The following is a 16,721-nucleotide window of genomic DNA, read 5'->3' as shown; positions in this document are numbered from 1 at the left end:
CAATATCCGGATCATCATATATAATGGCCATGGCCTTAAAAAATTCCTGAACTGAGGATAACGCCTCATGCTCTGAATGAAGACTATATGCCCAGGTTTGTGAATCTCCTGACAAAAGGGTCTTTATAAATGTTACCCTCTGACGCTCAGTTCCTGACAAGTTAGGCCTCAACTCAAAATAAGATAGCACCCGATTTCAAGTGTTACAGACAGTGCTGCAAGGGCTGATCACCTAAGGAGTAGGTGACAGCTCTTAGAGATTCCTCACTAATGGCTAGGCCCACTAGTGAGGACAGGAAGGTCAGACAAGCAGGTTAGGCAACGTACGGACAGATAAAGTACAAAGACGGAAGGCAGAGTCGGCAACAATAATCAGATAGGCAGAGGTACCGAATCAGCAAACAGGAGGGTAGTCAAGGAAGCAGAAGGTCATAACAGATAAACAATAGCAATGTAGCAATATCCTAGTCTAGGTGTGAAGTCGTTGGTTTCAACACCTGGGATCTAGACTAAGGTATAGTACACAGATAACACAATGCAATTAGTACTTTAAGCTATCAACGGAAACTGGCTAAGTGTGGATCCCCAGCTCCAGCTGGTTCTAGCACACTGTAGGATCTGACTAGGGTCTGAGCGCTAACACGTTAGCATTTGCAACAGCAGACAGCCAGCAACTGACAGGCAGGTCCTATATATACTCAGAGCACTCCACAGCGCCGCCCCAGTCACTCAGCCAATCCGGAGCACTACTGGAGTCAGCTGACCGGCTGATCAGCTGACTCCTCTTTTACTTGCATAAAGGTCCTGTCGCCTGATGCGCGCGCGCGCGCGTAGCTCTCAATCTATGTGCACTAGAAGGACCAGGCAAAGCAGCAGCATGTAGCTGCGTGGCAGAGGTCGCCGGCTGATACGCGGAGATAGCCGCCATGCCGCTTGGCCATGCGGCGGTATCTCCGCTATCCTTTACAATTCCCCTTGCAAATCAATAGGTGAATATTGATTGGCTGTTGTAGGCTCCACCCACTTTCCTGAATCTTAATCTCATTCACCCAGTGATCAAGTGTGGCAAGTTTGAAAACCCTGCGATTAACAGTGTAAGAATGGCTGCAGTTTACATTTTCCCATTTAAAATGAATGGCTGAAATTTGATTGGCTGTTTTATGCTCCGCCCACTTTTCCTTGATTAGTAACCTCGGTCACCAATTGACCAACTGTGCGAAGTGTGGGGACTCTGGCTTGATTACTGTGAGAATGGCAGCCTTTTACATTTTTGCCATTAACCTGAATGGGTGAAATCTGATTTGCTGTTTGTAGCTCCATCCAGGTGTGCAGGGGGGACGCAAGGCGTTTCCGAGTGATCGCGACACACACACACACACACACACACACACACACACACACACACACACACACACACACACACACACACACACCCCTCATTGGAGTGCGTTAGTCCCTTACACACTCCAAAACCTGAATTATCGCAAATTCTGTCTGTTTTAAGAAAGCAAACTTTTGTTTTTCTATACATACATACATACATACATACAAACGATTTTATATATATAGATTATAAGTTACACTTTATATCAACATCAATTTTGTCCAGTCTCAACCCTCATTGGAATTTGTGCTTTGTGAGAGTGATGTCTTAGAGAGAGGTGGCACTGGCACCATAATATGTTTGCATTGAGATTAATCATTGCTTAATTCTTCAAAGGTACTGTTATTCTCCCGTAGATTAAACACAGTATAAATCTGTGTGTCCTGGGTTGACATCCAACTGATCCCACTCATTATGAAAAACAGTTAAAGCTGTCTTCTACCAAAACGTCCCTTCAGTTCGTGAGACGGCATCCAGCTCACTCCACACGGCAGTGATGTCACCTATTTTTGGAATTCTAATCATCTTGGCCTGTGCAGCCTCCTGTAAGCATTTTATAAACTTATTTTCAAAACAGAATCTTGTGTTGTTTATAGAATGTTTATTATTAAGTTTAGTCTAAAAAATAAGTTAACCAATGCATGGATGGATGGATGGATAGATAGATAGATAGATAGATAGATAGATAGATAGATAGATAGCAAATATGAAAAGCTTGAAAAAGATAAAGAGAAATGGTAGACACATTGGCCCGTATGCAATTACGTTTTTCTCCTGAGTTTTTTTTCTAGGTGATATTTTAACACTTTGCCATAGAGTACCTTTTAACCCACCAGCAAGCAAGAAAATACACGAAATCATTGTGATGGTACTTTTTTTCACCAACTTATATGTACTTTTTCAATTGCAACATGCGACGGGTCCGTCAGACTCTCCCACTGGACGGACATTCAGAAACAGTCTTATCAGTCTGCCGACAGCGCGTACGCGCTACTGCTACTGTCGGCTGAACGTCCGCCCAGCAGGAGGGTCTGACGGACCCTTCGTTTGCGGCGGTATGGCGTGTGTACGTGCCTTTACACAATTCAGTTTTTCTCCAACATTTTCTCCTAGGAGATCATTTTTCATCTTTTGTTAAAAAACACCTTTTCAGCAATTGAAAAACTATCACAAAGTAGATGAAAAAAATACTATCAAAATGATTCTTATTTTTATTTTTCTTGCTTGCTGGTAGCTTAAAAGGCATTGTGTTGATAAGGTGTAGAATTACAACCTAGGGGAAAAAGTGAATTAAATAAGAACCATAGATAGATCAATAGGTAGTCAGAAATAGACAGACAGATAATCTATTGTACGTTATATACAGATGTTGCTGTTCACAATTCTATAGAGCCTGATTGGAAGTCGCATACGTCAATAGACTTTTGTGTGATCATGTGGACCGTGCACACTGACTGCACCACACGTGTGTGAGCCAGCTCTAAGAGTATATTTTGTTATTCCCAGCAAAAAATATATTTTGGATCATCTTCTACGTCTGCATTGATTGTATACAATACCATTCCGTATTTATACAGTATAGTACTGGCATCTTCCATAGTACCTTTAAAGCAGTGGTGTTCCTACTGTCAAGCGGCAGAAGCGGCCCGCCCCCTTCATGGAAGGGGGTGACACATGGAGCCCTGTGCAGCCGCCCCTGTCCGCTGTATAAACTTCTGCGGCCGCCGACGTTTTACCACAACGTCAGGCAGGCCGCAGCTACCTTCAACTTCCCTCAGCTGTCTCCTCCTCCTCCCTCCGCTTCAGTCTTGTAAAGCAGGCACGGAGGCCCGAGTCAAAGAAGTTGGAGGCAGCTTCCTCCTGCTCCACCACGCGGCACGTTTCCATGGCAACCGCGTCTCCTGACCTACCAGCAGAGACGCAGCTGACAGAGGGAGAGTCTGGCTGACGATGGCGTCTCAAGTTGGAGGAGGGAGCGTGCTGCCGCCAGTGAGTGACAGATGCAACTGTCTGACTCATCCAGCGGCACGCCTCTCCTCTCTGCCATTCTCTGAGAGAAAGTATTCCTGGTGCCATGGTGGGGACTGGTGAGGCTCTATGAAACCAGGCTGTTAATGTGCTTCTTTTCTGGGGGATGGGGGGAGGGGGGTCAGGTGGAAATGCCATGAGACAGGCAGCAGGAGGAGGGGCCCTGTCATTCAAAATAATCTAGCAAAGAGTACAGTAAAAATGCCTGATAATAGGGGCACAGGGTATTGCCATAGTAGAATATTGGTAAACTGACCAATATTCTACTATCACCGAGTCCAAGCAGCAACAGCCCAGAACACTGGCTCCAAGCACACTAGCCCATATAGGAAATGCAGCACACAAGTATATGTATATGTATATATGTATGTGTATATATATTATGGCCCAGCGTTGCCTGGCTGGTTTTTGCTTTTTTTTTTTTACTCTAAGGGCCTGTTTCCACTACACGCAGATTGGATGCAGAATGGATGCAGAAAACTGACTCCAATGAATGCCTATAGGCCTGTTTCCACTAAGCGCGATTTTTCTGATGCAGATTTTCCCATAGGCATTCATTGGAGTCAGTTTTTCTGCATCCATTCTGAATCCAATCTGCGTGTAGTGGAAACAGGCCCTTACACACAATTACTCTGTTACCCAATGATCTAGTTTGTGAGCTTTGCAGTCTTTGACATCAATAATTTGCATTGAAATGAAACACATCTAATTTGTTGTGGCTCCACTCCCTTATATGAATTCAAACCCCAGTCCACTAATGACCAACTGTACCAGGTTTAAGGCTTGTACCATTAACAGTGCAAAATTGGCAGCAATTAAATATTCCCCTTGAAAAACAATAGGTGAATTTTGATTTGCTTTTGTAGGCTCCACCCACTTTTCTGAATATTAATCCCAGTTACCCAGTGACCAACTGTGCAAAGTTTGAGAACCCTGCCATTAACAGTGTAAGAATGGCTGCAGTTTACATTTTCCCAGTGAAATTTGTATTTGTCTCTACCCACTGATGACCCGACATTGCCCGGGTATGTGTTTGGCTGGTGTTGGCTGCTGCCACTTTTTCTAACCCTAACACATGGTTACTTAATGACCAAATTTGTGAGCTTTGCAGTCTTTAGCATCAATAATTTGCATTGAAATAAAACAAATCTGATTAGCTGTTTGTGGCTCCACCCCCTTTTCTGAATTTGAATCCATGTAACTCAATGAACAACTGTACCAGGTTTGAGGCTTGTGCTATCCACGGTGCAATAGTGGCATCAATTAAATATTCCCCTTGAAATCAATAGGTGAATTTTGATTGGCTTTTGTAGGCTCCACCCATTTTTCAGACTGTTAATTCCAGTCACCCAGTGACCAACTATGCAAAGTTTGAGAACCCTACCATTAATAGTGTAAGAATGGCTGCAGTTTACATTTTCCCACTGAAATTTGTATTTGTCTCCGCCTGCTTTTTGGTTATGGGAATAAAAAGTATCCTATATGTTATTCCAGGTAATGTACTATGTGTGTGCCAAATTTCATTTCACCAATTTATATTATTAGTAGGCAAAAAATAAATAAATAAATATATATATATATATATATATATATATATATATATATATATATATATATATATATTATAATATACAGGGTGGGCCAGTTATATGGATACACCTTAACCACCCTGGCGTTACATTAAAATTGCCAGGGTGGCGTGCAGACAGTTTTTATTTTTTATTTTTCTGAATCATTGTAGCTAACTTAAAGTTAGCTACATGATTCACCACTAGAGGGCGCATCTGCCCATCTAGTCTGATTGCCACTGGCTTTTACAGCAAGCAGAAAATCCTGTTGTAAATGGGATTTTCTGCTTGGCTTCCCTCGTCGCCATGGCGACGATGGGGATGACGTCATCCACGTCATGGCGTCAGGGGGGTGTCCGATCCAGCCCCATAGCGCAACCTGGCACTGATTGGCCAGGCTGTGCAAGGGGTCTGGGCGGGGGGGGGCTCCCTTACGATCGTACCCCACAGGCAGCTAACAAAGTGCTAGCTGCATGTATGAAAAAAAATCATCAAAATCGTCCCACAGGGGCCGGAGATATCCACTGCGGCGGTAATGGACGAGCTGAGCTCGTCATTACCGCTAAGGTGGTTGATAAAATGGGAATGGTTAGTGATATTAACTTCCTGTTTTTGGCACATTAGTATATGTGAGGTAGGGCACTTTTCAAGATGGGTGGTGACCATGGTGGTGATTTTGAAGTCGGCCATTTTGAATCCAACTTTAGTTTTTTCAATAGAATATAATTTCTGACCACTTATAAAATGTGTTCAATGTGCTGCCTATTGTGTTGGATTGTGCATGCAACCCTCTTCTCCCACTCTTCACAAACCACAGAAGAAATGCTAGCACAAGCTTCCAGAATCCATAGTTTCAGGTGCTGCACATCTCGTATCTTCACAACATAGACAATTGCCTGCAGATGACAGTGTGGTATATGGGGTACAAAGATAGTGGGGCCATCTTGGCAACCTCAAGGCCACTGGATATGCGAAATTGCTACATGATGATGTGTTTCCCTCTTTATGCACTGAAGCTGGCACGTTCCTTGAGTTTTTCCAGCAAGATGGTGCACCACCACATTATGGGTGTCAGGTCCGACCATTCCTAGATGAACATTATAACCCTGCCCTGCGTCAAATCCGTAATTTTCCCTGGGACTTTTGTCGTGTATCCCACTCCGCCATACCACCTCCAGGTGTTAGACCCCTTGAAACATCTTTTCCATCACTGTTGTCACCAGAAACAGTGTTTGTAGTTTTTCAATTTGCCTGCCCATTGAAGTCTATTGCGGTTCGCCGAGTTCACTGGTTCGCAAACCTTTGCGGAAGTTCGCGGTTCACAAACCCAAAATCGGAGGTTCGAGTCATCTCTAGTCACATGTGCAGGCCTTGCTAGTCTCCACACATACAGTAGAACATATGCCTAAAAAAATACAGATGGTTTATTTAAAGGTGTATGGTCACATGATTTTTATGCCTATGAACAGTTTGAGAAAGAGTGTTAACTCGAAACAGCAGTCTGTCACTGCTGCCACTTTAATGGAATAAAAGAGCTATTCTTACAGACAGCGGTGCTGGTCTGTCTGCTTGTGGTAAATAATACAGAAGTCAGAATGAACATTTCTCTGATAGGGCAGAGAGATATTGATTTTTTGCTTAGAACACTGTCTAAAGGTCTTTGTCTTTTACTCTTTGTTTATATAATGTTAGGAAAATATGAACACTAGTTTACTGAGTACAAAGGGTAAAATATAACCTGATGTGGAGGGAAAGCATGGTCCAAGCTGGCCTCTGTCATATCAGCTGATTTTATGTAACTTGTGTCATGTTAAGCCTGCAGTGTGCAGAAGAAAGGAGAAGTTCTGACATTTGATGTGATTGGGCCTGAATTGGAAATCTACAAGCCAATGCATGAATGAGAGCGTAGATTTGTCTGAACAGGTGTAATATTGAGAGGACGTTTGAAGGCATGCATGAAAAAAGGACACTGGGAAAAAAGGGTCCAGCTGGATAACGAAATTTCGCTGATGGATAACAAAATCTCAATAACAATAAACATTGTTAACAAAATTTGTTAACAATAAAAACTGTTTTAAACCAGATGGGAGTTGATAACGAAAAAATATTAACGTTAAAAATCGTTACGTAATTCAGAAATACAGCTCAACCCAACTCTTTCCCCACACAGAATCCTCCCCTGGTGGTGCCTAAAACGAATCACTCCCCTGGTTGTGCCTAACCCTATCCCCCCCCCAGTGGTGCCTAACCCTAAACCCCTGGTGGTGCCTAACCCTAACCACTCCCCTGGTGGTGCCAACCCTACCCCCCCCCTGGTGTTGCCTAAAACTAACCGCCCCCAGGGTGGAGCTTTACCCTAACCACCCCCCGGTGGTGCCTAACCCTAACCACTCCCCCTTCAGAAACAACCTTTTACACAAAGAAACAATAAAATCTTTGATAACGTAAAATCTGTACATATAAACAAAATAATATGACAAAAACTATAATGTTGCAAGCTTCTAAAAGGATAACATACTTCAAAAACTATTCTAATGTTGTTAATATTTATCGGGCGCACTTTTTTCTGCTTTTTTATCTTATTAACGGTAATTGCATTAGAGTCTATGGTGTGTCCTTTTTGTCCACTAGCCACTGGTGCCCTTTTTTCCTGCTTCCCTATAACCCCCCTTCCTGATGCCTAACTGTAAAACTCCCCTTCCTGACGCTTAACCCTAAAACCCACCTTCCTAACCTTTTCATCCATTAGCCGCCAGCGCCCTTTTTTCCTGCTACCGTTTGAAGGTTTTCAGGCTTGAAGCATGACGGACAGGCTGTGGGAGAGACATTGCATTGATGGGTAATATTACCGATATTCCACTATTCACGTTACCGTTAGTAAAATCACCATAATATTACTAATATTCCACTTTTCTACATTACCGATAGTAGAGCTCGATAATATTACTGATACGCTATTATTCTACAATACCGATAGTAGAGTCACAATAATATTACCGATATTCCACTATTCGTGTGCATAAAAAAGGGTGCCGTGAAAAAAGAGGCCCAACTTATTAAGGAATTGCGCGCTAGGTATTAACGAAATTTGCTAACGAGAACCATCGTTTACAAGCTTTATTAACGGTAATTACTGTTACTCTACCACCAAGATGGCGCCGGACTCGGACGCCACGGCCACAGGGCTCCGGACTTTTTTCTTATTTCTTCTTTAATCCACCGTTGCTGCACCACCCGATCTCCCCTATCTATCTGGGGAGCGGGCGGGCATCGCAGACTGCCGAGCAGAGCAAGGAGGCAGAGGTTTTGGGCCCCGGTAGGGGCTATCGCAGCCGGAGGGGCAGGAAGAGCACATGCGGCCGAGCATTGCTCACTGTTTGTGCTGCCTCCGAAGCTGCGCTGGAGAGATGCACCGGCGGCGCAGTGTCCTGCCGCTGATGAGGACTTATCCGGCCTGCCTCACCATCGCCCCATCCCCGGACCAGACATCCGCCTCAGTCCATCGCTTCACCGGCCCTCCCACGTGGTCCGCCAGGCTGCGCCCGTTGCCTGGGAGCCCAGGACGCCAGAGCGGAGCACGTGGCCTGATCTCCGTCGCCACCTCAGCCACTGCAGAAACGGAGCTGCACCATCGCTGATGCCGCCGCCTGCAGCGCTCCCACAGCTGCCACAGAAGAGGAATACCACCGCTCTTCCGGATGGTGCTTCAGCTGCCTGCTGCACCCTGGTTGCCATCAGCCTGACCGCAGCAGCTGGGCTTCACCATCGGCTGGCCACCTCCGATCTCCACCACCGGCCTCCAGCCTGCTCGGCCACCCATGTGGAGCTTCTCTTCTCCAGGCCCTTCAGGCTGCCAGTGTGCCTCGCAGCATGCCTCCATCTGAAGCACCCCAGGCCAGCATCGCCCCCAGGGTCCCCTGAAACACCTCAGGCTGGAATCACCAGACCCCCCTGGTCACACCTGGGGTGACGGAGATGGTGCTGCTCCCCTCACAGTGGAGCTGGCTGCCGCCCAGCATCTGGGCATCTGTGTCCTGCCACCACCAAAGGTAGACCTCCCTGGCCTGTCCACCACTGCTGCCCAGCCGGGGGGCCCCCGGGCCCCACATCCACCACCCAGGGGTGCCCCCGGGTGCACCCTGGCCCCACAGGGCCCCCACTGTATCTGCGCCCTCATTGCCCAGCCGGGCGGACTCAAAATCGGGACCGCTGCTCCTCGGGCAACCTGGTCCGAGTGAACTCTGCTGTCCGCCTCCATCATGATGCCCCTCAGCTTTCTCAGTTGCTTTCTCAGTTTCTTTCTCTCTACTTTCGTGGACAAATCGGAGCACCTGTCTTGTTGGGAGCGTGTCGCTGTGTAGCGTCCAGTGCCAAAAATGGCAGCGCTCATATCAGCTCTCAGGCCGCTCATCCAGTCCCACTCTTTTCTGTTCCTGCTATCAATGTATGCTTTGCTATGTTTGTATTGCGTTAACTGTACGTGTATGCTGTAATGCTCTGCACTGCTTTTTATTTTTGCTTTTATTGTTTATACGTATGACCCATGCTTGACTGCATGTGATGCTGCACCCTGCTTAATTGTCCTATGTATGCTTGTCCCATGTCTATGTATGTGCCATGCTTAACTGTATGCTATTTCTTGTCTCTTCACCAACGACCCTGTATGTGCCAAAACCAATTCCGGGTACAATCCACCATTGTACTTGGCGATAATAAATTCTGATTCTGATTCTGATTCTGATTGTGATTCTGCAAAAACAAACAAGAAATAATAACAAATAACTATTAACTTCAAATGTTGTTACGCTTTTCGTCAATACTGCTTAACCCAACCCTACCCTCACACAGAACCCTCCCCTGGTGGTGCCTAAAACTAACCACTCCCTAGTGGCGCCTAACCCTAACCACCCCCCCGGTGGTGCCTAACCCTAACCACCCCCCCGGTGGTGCCTAACCCCCCCGGTGTTGCCTAAAACTAACCGCCGCCTAGGTGGTGCCTAAACCTTACCACCCCCCTTGGTGATGCCTAACCCTAACCACTCCCTCTGCAGAAACACCCTTTTACATATATTAATGATAATACCTTTTGAAAACGTAAAATCTGTACTTATTAACAAAATAATATGACAAAAACTATACCGTTGTAAACTTCTAAAGCGATAACTACCTCAAAAACTATAATGTTACAATGTGTTTAACAAAAATTTTTGCGGCGCCCTTTTTCCTGCTTTTTTTTGCTGTATTAACAATAATTGCATTAAAGTCTACAGTGGCGCCCTTTTTTCCTGCTACCCGCTATTTTAAATGACTGATAGCAGAGCCACAATAGTACATTATCAATAGCAGAGTCATGATAATATTACCAATATTCTACTAAATTTACATTACTGATAGTAGAGTCATGATAATATTACCAATATTCCACTATTCTACAGCTCATTACCAATATTAGAGTCACAATAATATTACTGATACTCTACTATTCTACATTACTGATAGTAGAGTCACAATAATATTTCTGATATAATATTCCGCTTTTCTACATTACTGCAAAAATCTATTAACCCTTCGCATTCTCACATGCAAATGTTCAAACAAATGCATTCACAGATTCACTCATCCAGGCACAACTGTTATCCCTACAGCTACGGTAAGTTAAAAGCCGGGGTTTTAGTTCACAGAAGAATGCATTCTTATGCTTAGTCACCTATACTGCGCAGAAGTACCCAGGTAAACATAGGTGTCCTAACTCTGGCCCTGTAACATGCATAGTGCAGACATGCAAACACATTCATTGCATCAAACCTATCAATGGATTAGGAGCACACATCCTGACGTCCTCTCCTGGGACAGACAGTGCATCTTACCAATCGCACAAGGGAGCTAACGTAATGTATCCATGTGCACCATGCACATACACCAGCATAAGCTGTCTGCATGCTGACAAACACATACAGGGGAAGGAGGGAGTGCACTGAATTAGACCCTAGCCACAGGGGTCAGTAACAAGAACAAAGTTAATAGATTTTTGCTGTTGTCTAGCCACACCCCCTACAGCACCTTCCTTTCCTTAACTTATTTAATGTCCTAACTAGAGGTGATGTGCCTGGATATTTGTATTTTTATTTTACTACTGACCCCTGTGGCTAGGGTCTAATTCAGTGCACTCCCTCCTTCCCCTGTATGTGTTTGTCAGCATGCACACAGCTTATGCTGGTGTATGTGCATGGTGCACATGGATACATTACGTTAGCTCTCTTGTGCGATTGGTAAGATGCACTATCTGTCCCAGGAGAGGACGTCAGGATGTGTGCTCCTAATCCATTGATAGGTTTGATGCAATGAATGTGTTTGCATGTCTGCACTATGCATGTTACAGGGCCAGTGTTAGGACTCCTACGTTTACCTGGGTACTTCTGCGCAGTATAGGTGACTAAGCATAAGAATGCATTCTTCTGTGAACTAAAACCCCGACTTTTAACTTAGCTGTAGGGATAACAGTTGTGCCTGGATGAGTGAATCTGTGAATGCATTTGTTTGAACATTTGCATGTGAGAGTGCGAAGGGTTAATAGATTTTTGCTGTTTTCTAGCCACACCCCCTTCAGCACCTCCCTTTCCTTAACTTATTTAATGTCCTAACTAGATGTGATGTGCCTGGATATATGTATTTTTTTCTACATTACTGACAGTAAAATACCGGTATTGTAAAACTTCCTACTCTCTCACCATAGGTTGAGTTCTGCTATGTAATTGCCAAACTCTGATGCCACAGGCGCCCAAGTTGTCCAGTCTGCACCGTCATGGCCACAATTTACACTGTGTTTTATTGCACTCTAGTAGTAATAAAGAAAAAATATTAACATTAAAAATCATTACGTAATTCAACAATACAGCTTAACCCAACCCTACTCTCACACAGAACCCTCCCCTGGTGGTGCGTTAAACTAACCACTCACCTGGTGGCGCTTAACCCTAACCACACCCCCGATGGTGCCTAACCCTTACCTCCCGGTGGTGCCTAACCCTTACCACCCCCCCTGGTGGTGCCTAACACTAACCACCCCCCTGGTGTTGCCTAACCCTAACCACCCCACCCAGTGTTGCCTAAAACTAACTGCCGCCAGGGTGGTGCCAAACCCTAACTACTCCCACTGCAAAAACACCCTTTTACTGTGAGAATCTGCTCAGCTGCCTGTGCAGACAGGCAGCTTTTTGACCATTGTTCAGGTCTGCATTCTGCAGGTCTCTTTAAGAGAGACCTTCTGTCAGTTTTGCAGGTTGTGCTTGCTGAGGAATTTGCATACGTTGACATGCAAATTGCCTGGCCACATTTATTGGAGGCGTGTACTATAAGTACTATGTGTTTCCCACAATGCTTGGCTGGTCATAAGGAGTCTTCCTGTGAAACACTCCTGGAGGAGTGTCAGCCATGCTCTTTGTCTGAAGATCAGCTTAGAGTAATTCATGAAACTGCGCTAGGCAGGTTTCCCTAGTGCAGTTAGGATTGTTTATCTGTTTTGTTTGTCTGTTGCGATTGTCCTGTCCCAGCGGTGGTCGACAAGGAAATCGTTCTGATCTCTGTTCTTGGAGTATAGCTGGTGCAGCGGTTGCTACCAGCTATCTCTTCTGTTCTGCCTCCCTGGATCGTACTGGCCTCTTTTCGCTAGTGCTGTGGATCCTGCTGTTCTGCCTCCCTGGATCGTACTAGCATCCTGCGCTAGTGCTGTGGATCCTTCTGTTCTGCTACTCTGTACCTGGATCGCACTGGCATCCTGCGCTAGTGCTGTGGATCCTTCTGTTCTGTCTTCCTGGATCGCGCTAGCCACTTTCGCTAGTGCTGTGGATCCTTCTGTTCTGTCTGTCTGAATCGCACTTGCCCTAGCGTTAGTGGCAGTGGATTCCTCTGGTCTGGATCTTGGAGCTAACCTCGGCTGCGGTCGCTGCTGGTTACTCCTTCTGTTTGTCGTGTGCTTGGATCACACTGCTCTGACAGCAAGAGCAGTGGATCTTTCTGATACCTGGTTCACACTGGCTCTGACGGTAAGAGCAGTGGTTCCTGTTTGATCGATTCTCGTTGTCTGTCTGTTTGCGTGCACTTGCTGGTGCCTGCGGTAAGGCAACCGTGTAGCAAGCGCGCTTGTGTGGTGTCTGTCTTGTGTTGGTTAGTAAGGCATGCTTGTCCCTGTTGTGCTTATCACGTGGGGGCCGCGCACGAACGCGTGCACTGTTGCGAATGAGTGCGGTGTTCGCGTTCAGCTAGCGTTTATTATTTTTTTTATCTTCTCGTTGTATGATTTGCTGTGCCTTTGCTATCCTCGTATTCTGTTCTGATCTGCCTTGTGTCACGTCTGGCAATCGCACCTCTCGCGATCGCGTTCCTATTTCATATCTGCTGTTGTGTGTGCACTGTCGCGGGTTAGCGACTAGTTTGGTGCACACACATACAATCTGTCCCTGTGCTCATTCTCAATCGTCTCTCTTGCGATTGCGTTCTGCACTTCGTACAATTCCTGTCTGGCATTTGTGGAGGTACAGAGGATTGGTTCCTCTGCACTCCCCAGCGCCATCTGCCGACAGGAATTTCCCTCTACGGGTGCGTAGCACCTTTTGCTGGGTGCCTGCAATTATACGCTTGTGGAGGATTTTCGCCGTATCAGCGCACGGAGAAAGTTCCACAATCGTTACATTTACACATAGAAATGATAATATCTTTGATAACGTAAAATCTGGACATAAAAAAATAAACAATATGACAAAGATTATAACGTTGCAAGCTTCTAAAATGATAATTAAAAAATTGTAATGTTTTAATCTTTTTTTCTGCTTTTTTCGCTGTATTAACGATAATTGCATTAGAGTCTATAACCCTTTTGCATGTCAGCCTAAGCCTAGCAATATGTAAAGCAAAAGTCTCCCAGTTGAAGTTCCATTACCAGAGATGTACTTCAACCACTTCTGGACGTTCATGATGAAACCTACGCCCTGTTTGTGGCTGCTTATTCCTGCCAGGGCATAGATTACAATCTGTGCTGCAGAGTGAGTGGGTGCAGTGACTCGAACGATGTGAGCAACGAGACCACACGGCGGGAATGATTGTAATCTATGCCCTGGCAGGAATAAGCAGCCACAAACAGGGCGTAGGTTTCATCATGAACGTCCAGAAGTGAAATGAAATCATGGAATTGGTTCCTGACCAAGAGACTGTACTGTTAGCGTGACGCTATGAGTACAGTCTCTTGGTCAGGAACCAATTTCATTGGCTCCTGTCCCCATGATTGCTGTGAGCCAATCACAGCAATCACAATAAAGAAGAAAGAAAGGATGGTCCTGGTTTTAAAGGGGCCAAAATTGTCTAATTCAAAAGTGGTTAAATAAGAACTTTCTGTTCTTTCTCACAGATCTTAATGAAATCATAATTACAGTAGAAAGTAACAGATAATGAACATTTGAATGTGACGTTTTTGACAGATAGGACATTCTTATAGGAAGGACAGTGATTGCAGAGAACCCATGCTTACTACTCTGGTGGCCTTTTAGTGACTTTTTCTCTGTCCTTAGGTCAATCACTGACTTGCAAGACATGCATTTCTATGACATCAAATTCGTGTACAGGACCCAGTAGTACTTGTCCTTCTGGATCTGTGTGTGGGGCTTTATATACACAAACCAGATCAGGTAAGTTACTTACTATAGAAAATTAAGTTGAAGCTGTCTCCGAATAGATATTTGGTGTTAGACACATAAGTAGGCGGGGTCCCATCAAACCAGCCTCCCTGACATATTGGGGTATTCGATCAAAACACACAACAAAATTTAAAGGAACCTCAGCCTAAATTACATGGGATTTTTATACCAGCCACACTTACATCAGGGAAAGGCAGAGTGGGAAATTTATACTGATCATAGTAACTAAATGGAAGGGAAATTTTTACGGCCTCACTTACAAAGGGGATTTAGGGATGTTGATACAAGCCACACTAAATGTGGGGGAGGGTGTAGTAGTTTGAGAGGCAGGGCCGGACTTGTACTCTTTACCGCCCAAGGCCACTGTCACCAGCCACCCTCTTTAAAGAGGAATCATCGCGAAAATCTTAAAATTTAAAACACATACAAATAAGAAGTACATTTCTCCCAGAGTAAAATGAGCCATAAATTACTTTTCTCCTATGTTGTTGTCACTTACATTAGGTAGTAGAAATCTGACATTACCGACAGATTTTGGGCTAGTCCATTTCTCTATAGGGGATTCTCAGCATGGCCTTTATTCTTTATAGAGACTTTCCCTGAAAATGATTAATGCAAAGATGCTGGCCAGCCTCCCTGCTCACTGCACACTATTTTGGCAGTTGGACGGGGGCAAATGCCATTCACTAAGTGCTTTTAAAAATAAAGAAAACCCTGAGAACCCCCCTATGAGAAGATGGGCTAGTCCAAAATCTGTCGGTCATGTCAGAATTCTACTACTTACTATAAGTGACAGCAACATAGGAGAAAAGTAAATTATGGCTCATTTTACTCAGGAAGAAACGTACTTCCTATTTATATGTGTTTTAAATTTTAAGATTTTCGCGACAGTTTCTCTTTAAGTATACGTAGTGAGTTTACCCCTCCCCCCTTCCCTCCAGTATAGATAGCCAGATGACCCCACCCCCTTACCTCTAGTATAAGTAGCCTGATAACCCCCCAGTATAGGTAGGTAGATGAACCCACCCCCCTTACCTCGAGTATAAGTAGCCTGATAACCCCCCCAGTATAGGTAGCCAGATGATCCCTTCCCTCCAGTATAGATAGCCAGATTACCTCATTCCCCCTTACCTCTAGTATAAGTAGCCTGATGACCCCCCCCCCACCAGTATAGGTAGCCAGAATACCTCCCCCCCCCTTTCCCTCCAATGTTGGTAGCCAGATGACTCCCTTAATACCCTCTCCCCTCCTTTTCAGTATAGGTAGCCAGCTTGTCTTCACACCGCAGCCATCCGTGTCACTCATTTCTCCACTTGTCTCCAGTACAGAAGCTTCATCTTCCTCTCAGTCTCCCAAGTCCATAGCCGTCGGCCACAATGCAAACGTGTCCATAGAGCAAGGTGGCTGCTGCACAGTCGGCTAGCAGCAGAGTACCACAGTCAGGCCCTCGCCTGATCTCCCTGCATTTCAGCATTTGCAAGCTTGCAAATGCTGCACCAGTTTATACAGCTGCTTTGATGCCCTTGCTCCTGTGGTGCCCTAGGCCATGGCCTAGGCGGCCTTGGCCTAAATCCGGCCCTGCTGAGAGGGTTCCTTTTCAATGCGTAGACTAATGCAATAAATGTTCTTACAGGTGGCTCTACTGTTTCTTCAATCTATGGCATGTCATGCACACCCCGAAGACAATGCTCTGCGAGTGGCAGTATATCCGCGTATGGAGAAATCAAGGTAAAAGTAGCAGCAGGATGCTGCACAACGGACAACTGCATCCCGACACTGCAATCCTGTAAGTAATCCTCATGGTTCTTCTCTGTGTATTGCATTGTCTTCTAAACAACCGCACACAGTTAGTTATTGAGTTATAGAAATCCAAAACAACAAGAAGACTAAAAAGAACTAAGAAGAAAGCTACTCTTCTAAAATGCTGCATAGTACAATACTACCTTCTTTAATCTCTGCTGAATGCCGCCTCCCCCTGCCCCTCTCAGTCTTCTTAATTGAGAGGAGTGGGGAGAAGGCAGAGATCAGTGGAGATTGATTGCGGAGAGCCATAGC

General features: G+C 45.2%; 1 protein-coding gene across 1 annotated transcript in view; it reads left to right on the top strand.

Moving 5' to 3' along the window:
* Positions 1-1,744: 1,744 nt before the first annotated feature.
* The window catches only part of LOC137522943 (phospholipase A2 inhibitor 25 kDa subunit-like), a 29,245-nt gene continuing 14,268 nt past the window's right edge, over positions 1,745-16,721 (top strand). The window contains exons 1-3 of the mRNA XM_068243102.1: positions 1,745-1,929; positions 14,541-14,657; positions 16,300-16,452. Coding sequence (XP_068099203.1) covers positions 1,881-1,929; positions 14,541-14,657; positions 16,300-16,452 — 319 coding nt within the window. The 5' untranslated portion in view covers positions 1,745-1,880. The remainder of the gene's footprint in view (positions 1,930-14,540; positions 14,658-16,299; positions 16,453-16,721) is intronic.

The sequence above is a fragment of the Hyperolius riggenbachi genome, chromosome 6 (genome assembly GCF_040937935.1).
Source record: "Hyperolius riggenbachi isolate aHypRig1 chromosome 6, aHypRig1.pri, whole genome shotgun sequence".
In the NCBI taxonomy this organism is placed as follows: Eukaryota; Metazoa; Chordata; class Amphibia; order Anura; family Hyperoliidae; genus Hyperolius; species Hyperolius riggenbachi.
The sequence above is the reverse complement of the archived record's forward strand: the minus strand, read 5'-3'. Positions and strand labels throughout refer to the sequence as shown.